Consider the following 13332-nt stretch of genomic DNA (forward strand, 5'->3'; position numbering starts at 1 on the left):
GACCCTGGTGTCTACCTGATACTTATCTGTTATCTGCAGAGGCTTTTTTTTTTTTTTAATAAGATGAGAGAATCATATATTCACATAAATTTTCTGAACATGCATCATAAAATGTCATCCTTCTTTTGTCTCCACAGTCTACTCTCTCTCCAACCCCTCCACCAGCACCACTCACTCACATAGATTGTTGAGGGTAGACAATGGCTAAGTTGATTGGTGACACACTTCGTCACTCAGGGATGTTAGGGAATGTAAATGACCTAATTCATATACATTCTTAACCTGTATAATATATTCCTGGTAAGGATTTTCCCTTTTAATAACTTATTTGTCTAAGTAAGCTCACAGTTGCAGCTTCCATTACTGACAAAATGTTTAAGTGTATACACTACAAGCAAATTTTTCTTAAGTGTAGAGCAGTATAACTGTGAACAAGATGCAAAGCTTACCGTGCAAGACCCAGGAAAAGACAAAGTTAAACTGTGACTAATAATCTACATTCCACTTCACCCGCTGGAGACTGCTAATATTTCTGTGTTAGGTGGTAGCAAATGTAAAAATTCCCAGTTGTCTTCAGTTGCTATAAAAATCAATAGAAAAAATAATACTCATCTATCCAAGGCGAATTGAACATTCAGATTTTTAAGAATGATTGAAATGCAACTGTTTTCCCTTTCTGTTTTTTTCCCTGCAGAGACACAGTGTTCTGTGCCTATACAGTGTACGGATAAAACAGATAAGCAAGAAGTGCTGTTTAAGCCTCAGGCTAAAGATGATATAAATAGAGGTGCACCGTGCATCACATCTGTCACACCAAGAGGATTGGCCCGAGATGAGGAAGACAACTCTGTCGAATCACTTTCTAAATTCAATGTCAAGTTTCCACCTACAGACAGTGACTCTACTTTCTTACATAGCACTCCGGAAAGACCCAATGTCCTTGGTCCCACCGCATTTGAGGCTGTGTGCCAGGATACATTTAATATGGAGCCCAGAGACAACCCGGGAAACTTTGTTAAAACAGAAGAAACTTTATTTGACATTCAGGGCATTGAACTGATAGCTTCAGCTACACAAAACCTTAAAACAACTGACAAAACAAAACCCTCAAGTCTTGTGAACACTTGTATCAGGACAACTCTGGATAGAGCTCCGTGTTTGCCACCTGCAGACCATAACAAATTATGTATAAATACATTCCCACTTCAGGACCCATCTGATGCACCTTTTACTTCACTTGATTCCCCAGGAAAAGCTATCCGAGGACCACAGCAGGTAACTGTTTTGCATTAACAAACATTATGTGTGAACACACGTTTTGCTATGCGTGCACAGATACGCGTCTCTTTCAGGTTATCAGACATCCTTTTTTAAACTAATGACTTGCCAAAGTTAAGCTTTCAATAAAAATTCCAAGTCCTATAATAAATGACATGAAATTATAAAAGATGAATATGGTGAGGCTCTATTATAAAGTGCCTTAAAATTTATGGCACATTTAAAAATACATGTAAACCTTATCCATATCTAGTGGGTTATCACTTTCTGAGCCCCTTATTCAAAGCTTTTACTCAGCATCAGTATTATAATAGGATTCTTTATTACATTTCATTCTGTGAAGCAAATGGCATTTTTTATCAAAAAGTTGTGTACATCATATCTTTACAAGAATGCATGATTTTATAAGTAATCACATTGTATATTTCTCTTTATCAAAGTAAGTGAACCGTCTTTTAACTAACACTTCTATTATATTCTTAGTTATACAGAAGTAGATCCGTAGGGCTTGGGTTTGGTTTTGGTTTTGGTTTCTAATCTGCCACTGAATAAGCAGCCTAATATATTTTTTAAATAATCTCTACATATGTGTGATTTTAATCAAACACTTTAATGTTACTAAAGCTTGCAAACTACTTACAATCCCTCCACCCCTACCCCAATCCACTCCTGTGCTCCCTTTTATTCAGGTCTATTACAGAATGATTCTTTTACTTCAATAAAAAATTTTTAAGGCAAGTGAAAAGCATATAATTGTTACATTAAATAGAAATCTGTAAAAATACTGATCAGTGTAAATGCTTATATAATTTGCAAACATTTGTCTGATTTCTCTTTGCCTTGAGGTATTTAATTTACAAAAAACAAACAAATACCATCAACTTGTTTAATATCCTTTGGCTTTATAAGTACTTTTGTAGGTTATAGACTTCTTTAGATTTTTTTTTTAATTTATTTTTTCTAATTGAGTTATAGTCAGTTTACAATGTGTCAATTTCTGGTATACTAGACTTTTAAATCAGCATACAAAGAAAGCAGTAGTCAAGCTGTGGTATATTTTAGTAGTGCAGAAAACTAAGCATCTCTGCAATAAGCTTTAATTATAAACTCACTTATGTTCTACATTGTACCTTATTTCACATCATAGCCACAGTTACAGTTACTACTTAGTGAAACAAATTAAACAATTTCATTTACTGCAAGTAGAATTCCTGGGGAGCTGTGAAGTGCATCAGTTCTAATGCTTGTTACTTTTTTCTCCTCTCTGTCTTGCTTGTTCTTTTACTAGTCTGTGCATTCATGTTTCAGTAGATGGCACCCTGCATTGTGCATTTGCTTTCTATGCTACAGCAAGGGAAACAGCTGGTATGTGATTACTTGATGGAAAAGTATTCAGCTAAAAAATGCAGGAGAATTGGTGTTGAGCTGTCACAAGACATGGGGCATAAGGTTAGATAATTGATATTTTGGCAGAAAAGGCATAGAAATTCATTTACTTTGAAGGCCATGTTACAGTTTAGGATTGAAAGAATATTTCTTAAAATGGGGTTTTAAAAAACATTTTGTTTTATTTGTATTAATAAAGCTATTATGATAAATATAAAATTCTTGAGTTGTTGATAACAAAGGGAAGTGAAATTTTGGTTGCATAGTTCAGATTTTTATTTTATGTCAATTGTTATTACCTAACACCTTTCTTATACATTCAGCTATCATAATAAATTCTAAAATATATTTGCTTATTTTTGTTCTATGCGATTTTCTTTTCTTCCTGTATTTGCTGAGTCAGTGATTGGGGTCCCAACTAAATTCTATGAAAAGACCAAATCTGAACTAATAGCCCCTAATAGAGAAGGATAAGTATCTTTGCAGATAAATTGGGCAAGGCTTACCAAATTTAGAAGCTAAATTGCGTCTGAGTCTATTTTTTAACTATTTTATAGATCTCAATTAAAATTATCTTCAACACAATAACCTTTTACTTATATCCATGTCAATTTCCCATTAGAGTAGTACATATTAATCAATTGCACTTTTTGCTTAAACTGACAACAGTAAAATTTAGTTAGCTCTGTTATATACTGACAGTACTGTTTGTCCTTTATCATGGAAGAAAGATGTTTCCAAAAAAAATAACTTTACCCCAAATTTCAAAATATGTATTTTAAACATTACTGTTTTTTTGTAATAAAATTGCCGCTTCTCACAAAAAGATTGAGTCAGTGTTATTATAAGCCCTCTGTACTAATATTTAAATATATCTCAGAGCTTAGACAGACTTTGTATATTGACACCAACTGTACACAGCTGTCCAGTAAAATGTTTATAAGAAGACAGTGATATCGTGAAACCCAAATGCTTCAATTAATAATATACTGTTTATGTAATGATTGGTTAACTAGAATGAAAGAGATTGGTTAAGGGAATGAAAACTAACACTGTGTCAGGTATTGGACTAGGCAGTTATTTTAAAAATATATTAGTAGTAGGAGCACAAAGCAATCTCTTTAAGTTGAATTTTTAATGTGATTTTCCTCAAAGTGTAAGAATTTAGTTATGCCAAGGTAAGAAAGCAAATTTTTAAAATACTGTGGTTTACCACATTTATGGAAAATTAGATAGTCCAGTCAACATTTATTGCACACCTGCTGCTGAACTAAATGCTTTTTCTTGCCCTTCTAGATGTTTTTTTAAAAAATTAAGTTATTTAAGGTATCTATGTGCTGCTTATAATGGAGGTGTAGTTCAATTGAATTAGACTTTTCCATAATTCTTTAATTGGGCAACTGTTAACAAGTTTCCCTTTAGTTAGCCACAAGGAAGGGTAAGAAGGCCAAACTATGGGCTATATAACAGGAGCAAAATAAGAAGTCAAAAGAATGCATCTGATTTTAGATTTTATTGAATGATTAAATATTTGAGGTTTCAAAAAACAACTAATAATGCAATTTGTTTAGTACTTTAAAAGAAAAAAATTACTTTCAAAAATCAGAACACTTACTCCTGTATGATCTATTCATTGTATATTTGCTTACAAATAGTAGTGAAATTTAAATTGCTCTTGATCAAAATGCATGTACACACACACACACACATCATGTCTGGTGTGCTGTGTATTAATAAAGGCCCTACAACTTAAGGCTTCCAATATAAAATAGAAAGATAGAATTTAATTTTTTGAAAGTCTTAATTATTAACTGTTGATCCAAAACTTATGCCATTGTGATAACAGGTATTAAAACATGCTGGTGCTGGTGTTACAGCTGGAAGAGTTTTTAATACGTGAAGAAAGTGCATGAATGTGTATTTTAAGTGATTCTTAAAGTTATGTCCTTTATGAAAAAGAGAATTGAGTCATGTCCTCATGCTAATACTATGGAAAGTTAATTTGCTTTCATATTAGGGAATTTCATATATGTGCACATAACCCATTCAGAAAAGTTGAATTTGAAATTAAGTGCAAGTGGATCTTAAATACAAATAACAGAAGATGTTTTTGTTTGTTTTCTGCAGCCCATTTGGAAGCCCTTTCCTAATCAAGACAGCGACTTATCGGTACTAAGTGGCACAGGCTCAGAACTGCGTATACCTCGAGTATGTGAATTCTGTCAAGCAGTTTTCCCACCATCCATTACATCCAGGGGGGATTTCCTCCGGCATCTTAATTCACACTTTAATGGGGAGACTTAAGACACATTTGAAAACAGACATACCAAGTTCTATGTGATGATTTGGGGTTTGTAATACTAGGTACTTGGTTGCAAATGTAGTTCAAGATCATTTGTTGAAAAATCAGTGTCACAGATGTTTGAGTTTTTCCTAAACTTACACTGTAACTTTCTTGTATTACCTTTTAAAAGATCATTCTGTAGAAAACTAATTCATTATATTCATGTTTACAGTGTTTATTACCATAATTCAAAGTTGTGTATGTGACTTATGGAATTGTGTAACAATAACTTATGTTTGCTTCAATTGTCTAAGCTTATTGCTTGGATTTCTAGTTAGATCTGTTGAATTTGGTGATGTCATGTTTATAGGGTTTTTTTCATTTGTTTTCATTTTAAGTTTTTGATTATTTATGCTATAGGTGATGTTCTTTTTGAATAAACCTATAATAGAGAATAGCATCTAAGTAAATACAAAACATAAGACATTTGTTGCTCAGTGATAAAAATCATGATAGGATTATTTAAAACACTTTAGATTGTTGGGGTTTTTTTATTAATAGATATGGCTTTAATTTTTACTGTGTGTCTAGCTACATGATGAAACATTATGTTGTGATCATTAATGTGTTCTTTGTTCCCGAATTGAAGAAATAAATCACATTTGGGGGAAGTTTATAAAATCCTTGTTTTTTTATCCAGTAACCTGATAGAAGGGTGATACCAGTTCTGGTGACATTTTATTACAACCAGTAGGTCACTGGATTTTAAAATTATTTTTCAAACTAAACTTTCTAAAGAAACACAGTTGTATTTAATGGGAGCAAATCTAAAATCCTGTAAGGACAATCCATATTTATTAATTTATATTAGAAATGTTCACATTCTTGTTGAGAAATTTGTTACTCATTGCTAGCAGCCTGACTGATGACCACTGGAAACATTTAAGAGACAGGATACCAAAATCAGAAGGCTGGAGAGTTTTGTTTAAAAGAGACTTCCCTTTCATTTTTCTTCCCTATGATTCTCATCTTTTAGGTTTCTGTCCACCCCCACCCCACCCTACCCCCCCCCCACACACACACAGGATTTTTTTAAATGTTTGAGGCATGGCTTCCATTTTATGAAATAAACGTTGATTTGCAACTCTCAAGGCAGAAATTTAAGCCTTCTTTGGAGCAAGTGTTTTTAGAAAACTGGAGGGTTTCAGATAGGGGAGTTGGAGCAGGCAGGCCCCTGTGCCACAGTGAAGAGCCTTAACTTGTGGAAGAATGAGAGTGGTGCCTCGACTTCTCAGGGTGCCAAGCACATCACACTGACATCTTCCTCCCCAAGGTGACATCGTGATTATTAAGCATTCACTGTGAAGGGTTCTGAGGCATGTGCATCTTTCTTTCATTGCCACTGGGGCTGCATGGAAATGCCTAGACAATTATCCAAATCTTCCCTTCCCCACAACCTCCCGCCCACCAAGCCACCCCTCTCACTCCTCCCACACACACACCAAATTAAAAATAAAAATTTCCCAGCGTGTACCAGCCAGGATGCACCACCCTACCTATCTCGTGAAAGGGGATTCTTTTTCTTTCTCTTTTTCTAGGTGAGGAAGTGTCCCCCGCACACGGTTGACATCTACTAGCCCGCTGACAACCAAAGGAAATTATGGTCCTGAAAGCGACTCAAATTAAAGTGTATCACTGACCCTTCTCCAGTCCACCCTTTTCCCAACTCCAGCACTTTCAGTAAGAGCGGGGAACTCTTGTTTTCTTTGGGGTTCCAGTGCACCCCATGCTCCCACTTCCGAGGGACAGAGGCCCACCCGAGCCACAGGACAGGCATCCTGGAGAACAGGCTTCGGCCGGCACAGCAGTGGTGGCGCTGACTGCCGCTCGAAAGGTGGGGTGGACCCCCGCCAGGTCTCCACTCTAATCCTGAGTCGTACTAGGGTTGCATTTGGCATCTGCTACGCGTGGCCGGGTAAGAACAGCTCCCAGGTAAAAAAGCTTCACACGCGAAACGCTGAGTCTGAAAAAACCACCCCCGCCGAGTCGAGGCAGTTGTGAGCGGGATGCCTGAGAAGTGGGAGGTGAATGTCCTCGGGAGGGCCCCCCCGGTGCAGCTTTCCCCGGAGGCTGAGGCTGCTGCCAGCGGGGACATCTGCTTTCTTACACTCCAGCCTGGCTCACCCCGCCCCCTCAGCCCCGGGTTGCGTGGTTATTTTACCAACACGGCGGGGAGGGAGAGCTCGAGGAGGTAGAAGAGGGGTGGATGGAAGCTCGGGAGATGTTCTTCCCACTCCCCCACGTCCCCTCCTTTTTTCTTCACATCTTTTAACCTTCAAGGTAAAGACTTTATAAACATGAAACGATAAAGCGTGTCCGCTGGCTCTCAGGCCCACCTTCTGCTCGCGGGACTCTCGGGTGAGGGGCCTTGCCCTCCTCTCCAGCCTTCCCGGAGGCGGCCCGGGTTTTGGCGGTTCCGCCGGGCGCAGGGGCCGGCCGGGTGCGCTCAGCCTGTGGCGCCTTCTCTCCCGGGCTGCTGCCTCGACAGCTGCTTGTAGCTACAGTAATTAGACTGTCAGTGCTTGTTAAAGGAGAGAGGGGAAAACACGCTTCTGACAGCAGATTCCGAGACTCCCCAGTTTGTTAATTTCTAAGAGATCTTTAAAGCATTAATTGAGGTCTCCCCAACTCTCCCCTCCCGTCCCTCTCCGCAACTCCTCCCTTCCCAAAAGAATCTTCGGGGAAGAGAATTTTCTCCGCGTGGAAGCAGTGTTTCCCGCAAAACTGCAAGTCCGCCCCACTCACGTACGCACACTATTTTACTTATACATCTATATGCACACATGTATACGCGGAAGGTTAACTCAGCTGAGGCCTCGTCCAAATAGGAACCAGGACTGCATTTAAAATAATAATAGTAAATAAATAAATAAATAAATAAATAAATAAATAAATAAATAAATAAATAAATAAATAAATAAATAAATAAAAAAAAAAAACTAGGAAGGAAAGGGGGGAGGGAAGCAGAAGTCGGAAAGAAAAGAGAAAAGCAGCAGGCTGATTACGAGGTGTCAAAACTGCCAGGAGCAAGAAGGTGATAGCAATCAGGGGTGAGAAGAGTGCGGCATTCGTGCGGGGCAACTAATTATCCGTCTCATTTGAGAAGAGCAGCATTTGAGGCAGCAGCGTTCGCCTGCTGAACGGTGACAGATTGGCGCGGAGGAGAGGGGAGGTGTTAAAACAATGGAGCCGGGCGCGCGAGCGCTGCTGCATGCTAATCAGCCCTCCCTCCGCCTGCCTGCCGCGCTCCCTCCTTCCTCCTGGCCTCCCTCCTCCGCGCTCCCCCTCCCGCCTGCGGCGCTCCCTCCTTTCCAGCGGGCCCGCCGCCGCCGTCACCCGCATCCTGCTCCCTCGCTCTCCCGCGCGTCCTTCCCGCCGCTGGCAAGTGGAGCCCGGGCCCGGCCACCGCGTACCCCGCGGCCCAGGAGCCCCGCGCAGTCCCCCGCGGGCGCCCTCCGGGCCCAGGCCGCCCGCGAGTCGCCGGTGGGCACTGCCCCGGGCGGCTCTTCGAGGGCCGGCCCGCACCCAGCGCCCGCTCTCCTGGCGCGTTCTCGGGTCCCCGTCTTGGAGGAGACGCCGGGGAGCCTGCATTCCCCAGCCCACTCGCTTTCTGCTGGTGAACTGAACGCGGTGGGCAGCGAGTGGGAAGCCAAAAGAAGTCTGTAAGAGCGAGGGGCAGCCAGGGGTGGAAGAGAGTAGGGCCAGGAAGGCGGAGAAGGCCCCCGGACCGACGGCAGATCTCTGGACGCGGCCCCAGCGTCGCCGCCGCCCCTCCTGACCCCCCAGCCCCGCCACGAGCAGTCGCGCGGACCACGGGCGAGGTCACCCCCCAGCAGTCTTCCTGGTCGCGCCCCGCAGGCCGCAGCGGCTCCCCTCGCCGGCCAGGCCAGAACTAGACGTGTACGATTTAAAAAGCACCAAGAGAAAGACAGATGAAGGGCCTTAGTGTTAGTTGTGCTTCCAAGGCTTGACCTCCTGACCCCAAGACTAGACTAAGGGGCTTCCGGACCCCCAGAGACACACTATTCAACTGTCGCGGGGGAGAGAAAGCCTTAAAGAAACCGGCCACCACCACCCGCTCCGCCGCAGCGACCCGAGGCCGGAAGGGGCCGGGACATCTCCGGCAGCACCGCTCCCCGCCTGGCTGCTGCGCTCCGCTCTCTGGCCTCTGAGAAGCTGGTCAAAACCGCAGGCCCGTGGCCGCCCCCGGACAGACAATCCACCAGAACCTGAGTCTCTGCTGGAAAAGGTCTTACACCTGTTGAGGCGGGCCCAGGACCCGAATTTCTTCCTCCTTTTTGAATTTAAAACCTGGTTATTGAGTTTACAGCTTTTGCTTAAAATACACTTTTGTTCGTATGTTTCTACTAGTACAGATTTACATTATCTACCCTTAGAGATTAAAAACATTGAAAGACACCTTCTTATGGCTTAAGTAGGTTAACAGAAACAGCTACAGAGAACTGGTAGGAATTAGGATTGAATGAGAATGCAATTCCTTATGTTCCCTGCTATTTAGCTACCCAGGTGTCTAAACAACAAAATTTTCTTTCCCCAAGCCATAGGTGGAAAAGGAAAGCAGCTGAAAGATAATCCATGCAGTTTAATTTTTGTTGTGCTGACCTTTGCCACTGCATAACTTTACACACACAACTGTTCGTTTAAAAATCAATAAAAAATGGTAAAGTTTGATAAAGCTGTTCATATATACAGGAAGATTTCATTGATATTATTCTCTCTACCCTGCTCTGTAATGTTTCATAGTAAACGTACAAGACAACAAATAAAATAAAAACGACAAGTAAATTCTGGTATTTTCTATCTTCATCACTGACTAGTCATACGAAAAACTACACAAAGCCACAGAGTGAATAATTTTTCCTTTTAGAATATGGACAGGCATATCAATACAACAGTTGAATTCAAAGTTGTTAGGATCTACTGACATAATACAGGATGTTTAAAAGTTTTTAAATTGAGAATTCTTAAGAGAGTTGTATGAAGACTTGTGTGTGAATAAATATTAATGCTTTTTCATTTCCACTCTTCAGAAAACCACTAAGCAGGCCTCTCTGCCCTTAGTGCATCACAGACTTTTTAGTGCTGGAGTATTATCTGGCATTTGGAAAATCCCTGGCATCTGAATCTGTTAAAATAGCAACCTAACAGAAGAAAAAAAAATTAACTTTACATTTATTAATGTAAACTTGGAGATGCAGATGCTCCATCAGCATCAAAATTAAGCAATTTATTAACTATTCATCAGCCTTTTCTTCATTAACCATTTCTTCAGAAGCAAAATGTCTCTGATACAGTAAACTTAGAGAGTTCAAATAAATTTAGTTCAATTCCATGCTGTCATGTGTTTCTAATATATAATCAAATTCCTTACCTTCCAACAACTTGGTTGTTATGGATTGAATGTAATTTCTTCTCAGTCTATAGACTTCACAAATCTGCATGATTGTTTTAATGGTGTATTTACAGATAAGTTTTTATTTGCACATAAGGACAAAAAGGTGAAGTGAAATTTGGTCCCAATGGAAACCTGTTAGGTTCCCTGAACATATGGCTCATTGGGCTGTTACTTCCTCTTTGAGATCATCTTCCAAGATTTTTTAATATATACATCAACTTGACACCAGTTATAAAGAAAATATATTGGCTTTGAAGATGCCTCCACCTGGGGCATATCTCTCAATAACAAACCATCTAGTCAAGTGTACCTCTGAATGTACAGGTGTCCAGTCTCCAAGAACAGGGCATAATTTGAAACTAGTCAGAAGTGACAGTTGATTTTACACTATCTATGAAATTAGGTAGTTCTGTGGATTCTTAGCATGCCAAAATGATTTGATTAATACAGTTTAGGGGTGACTGCTTAAAACTCTTTTTTCAGAAGGCTGTACATTTGGAATCCACAGTATTACGATGACTTTTCTCAGTAAATACAAGTGATGTAAGTCTCATTGAAAGTGTGTGGTGCCAGCTTAAGACTTAAGGGGAAAATCACAGCACTTTGAAAAAGATGTAAATGTTCAATTGGTAAAAAAGGGAAGAAAATCGTGCTAAAACATGTGCCTATTTCCATTATGCTTAATTTACTATTCTAAAACAAGTTTTTCCTAATAAGCTCTATTGTTTCTTTCTGTTTTGTAAAATTTAATATGTGTGAGACAAAAACCAGATTCAGAATGTGAATGAAGTCTGTTTAGCGAAAGCTTGTTGGAGCTTACAGTTCAAGGAGAGCCTTAAATTAAAAGACACATCACCTTTCGACACTGACAGGATGAGGAAGCAAGTCTCTTAGGTCATTTCTAGAACCGGTTACAACTAGATTGCTAACTTCCTCCAGCCTCAGAGTGAATTCACACACTTAAAGTGCAGCAAACATGAGAATATTTGGAATGACGATGTCGTGTATATTTACTAAAGAACTTTAGCTTTCACTTTATTGTAGTTCTCTTCTTTCTGAGGTCTCAATTCCCAAACTTGACTGAAGTGTAAGTTCTCCAACATGTTATCCCCTGTCCTGTTAGGGTTGTTTGTCTTTAAGTCACTCACACATCTCCAGAGTTTTTGCACCTGATTATGGAAGCCCTTGATGTTGAACTGGTCTCCATCATTTGAATATCCCCTAGGGACCTGGAATGCCTGGACAGCCTGGAGCGTGCTTATGCTTTCTTTGTTGTGTAGGGCTATATCATGAATAGATTTTTGGAAGTATCTTGCTTATATCCTTTGGAAGCAGTGTACAAAAGATGAGTTATCACTTATTAATTCAGGGAATAATTGTTTCAGAAATAACATCTTAAAGATTGCCTAATCCAACTTTCTTTTTGTGTGGACAAAAAAAAAAAAACAAAAAACCTCAAACCAAAAACTGTCGCTAAAGAGAATGAATGAGTCCTTCAAACCCAGTCTTATAGCTATAACCCAACTCAAGCTCTCCTGCCTTTTAATCCACTATTTTTTCTGTAATAATCCTCCATCTCAAAAAAGATATCCTTTTGCACTGGCTTTGTACTTGGCTTCATAGGAAGCTTATATCCAGAATCTTTTGTTCACAAAGGGACTAACCATTATGCTAAACCACTGAGACAGTAGGGAGCCTGACTTACTTGATATGGGATGAGGTGTACTATTGAGGGATTATCAATTTATCACCACCCTGAGACAGGGCCAGAACTTGTCTGCTGGGAAGAAGAAGCATCTCAGCGCACTGTGTTGAGATTTCTCATGCCTGCTCCAGTCAGCAAACAGCAAGTGTTGGAATGTATTCTGTAGCGTGAGACACCAACTAAGGTAGGAGAGAAGGTAAAAGGATTTGTACCTCTAAAGCATGGAGTTAAACCTCACTATAACACCAAAAGTACAATGATAACAATTTAACAGTCCAAACTCAAGACCAAAGGTTATAGTTTGTATGGGAAAGGAAAAAAAGTAAACCAGAATGAGCTGGAAGTGAGCCTATGCAATTTCCAAAACTATTAATCTGGAGCTAAAACATTCTCTAAACCACTCTACTTGGTTCAAGAGCTGGCCTTCACTTGTCTTGATGGACTGAGGCTCCTAAAGGTGTCTCAGCTTTATGCTATCTTCCCCAGAGTATTAAGTGAATCAACTCTGAAAACAGCTCTCATTAGACAAATAGTTTCTCCATTTGCAGTTGTTAGATAGCACTAATCGCCAGTAAGAAAGGGGCGTCCTGTGTGGGTGTATCCATACAACTTCAAGCAATTGGCTTAAAAAGAAGGCAAGCTCACTAGGAATCCAAAGTATCAGTAAGGGTGATAAAGCTTCCTTGGAAAAGCTCTCTAACGAGGGCTGAGGAAGAAATGCAAGCAGCAGGCTTCCTCCGTTAAGCAGCTCTGTGACTCTCTCTCTCTCTCTCTCACTCTCTCACTCTCTCACTCTCTCTCTCTCTCTCTCTCTCTCTCTCACACACACACACACACACACACACACACACACACACACACACACACACACCCAATATCCTGAGGTTTTACCACTGGCACTCTGAAAGTCTTTTTCATAAGCATCTACGAGGCAAGGCCTAGATGAGATCAATTTCTAGGTTAGAGCACTTGATAAATTTCAAATCAGATTTTGCTCTACCCTTCCACATTTCAAGTTGTCATGTCCCAACTTAATTTCTTTTGAAATAAAATTAGTACCATGCTCTGGTACCCTCCACTGGCCTGGAAAGGAGCCAGCCTCAGGGAAGGAGGCTGGTCCACTGTTCAGTCAAGAGTCAAACAACTCTGCCACTTCCCCCAAAATATAAGGACATTTCCAAGTGTTTCATTTCCTCCTCCTCC

General features: G+C 40.3%; 1 protein-coding gene across 7 annotated transcripts in view; it reads left to right on the forward strand.

Annotated features, from left to right (window-relative positions):
- The window catches only part of TANK (TRAF family member associated NFKB activator), a 79800-nt gene extending 74171 nt beyond the window's left edge, over positions 1 to 5629 (forward strand). For all 7 annotated transcript variants that reach the window (XM_010971371.3, XM_045507585.2, XM_010971370.3 and 4 more), the window contains exons 7-8: positions 695 to 1275; positions 4792 to 5629. In XM_010971371.3, coding sequence (XP_010969673.1) covers positions 695 to 1275; positions 4792 to 4968 — 758 coding nt within the window. In that variant the 3' untranslated portion in view covers positions 4969 to 5629. The remainder of the gene's footprint in view (positions 1 to 694; positions 1276 to 4791) is intronic.
- The last annotated feature ends 7703 nt before the right edge of the window (positions 5630 to 13332 follow it).

The sequence above is a fragment of the Camelus bactrianus genome, chromosome 5 (genome assembly GCF_048773025.1).
Source record: "Camelus bactrianus isolate YW-2024 breed Bactrian camel chromosome 5, ASM4877302v1, whole genome shotgun sequence".
Taxonomy (NCBI): domain Eukaryota; kingdom Metazoa; phylum Chordata; class Mammalia; order Artiodactyla; family Camelidae; genus Camelus; species Camelus bactrianus.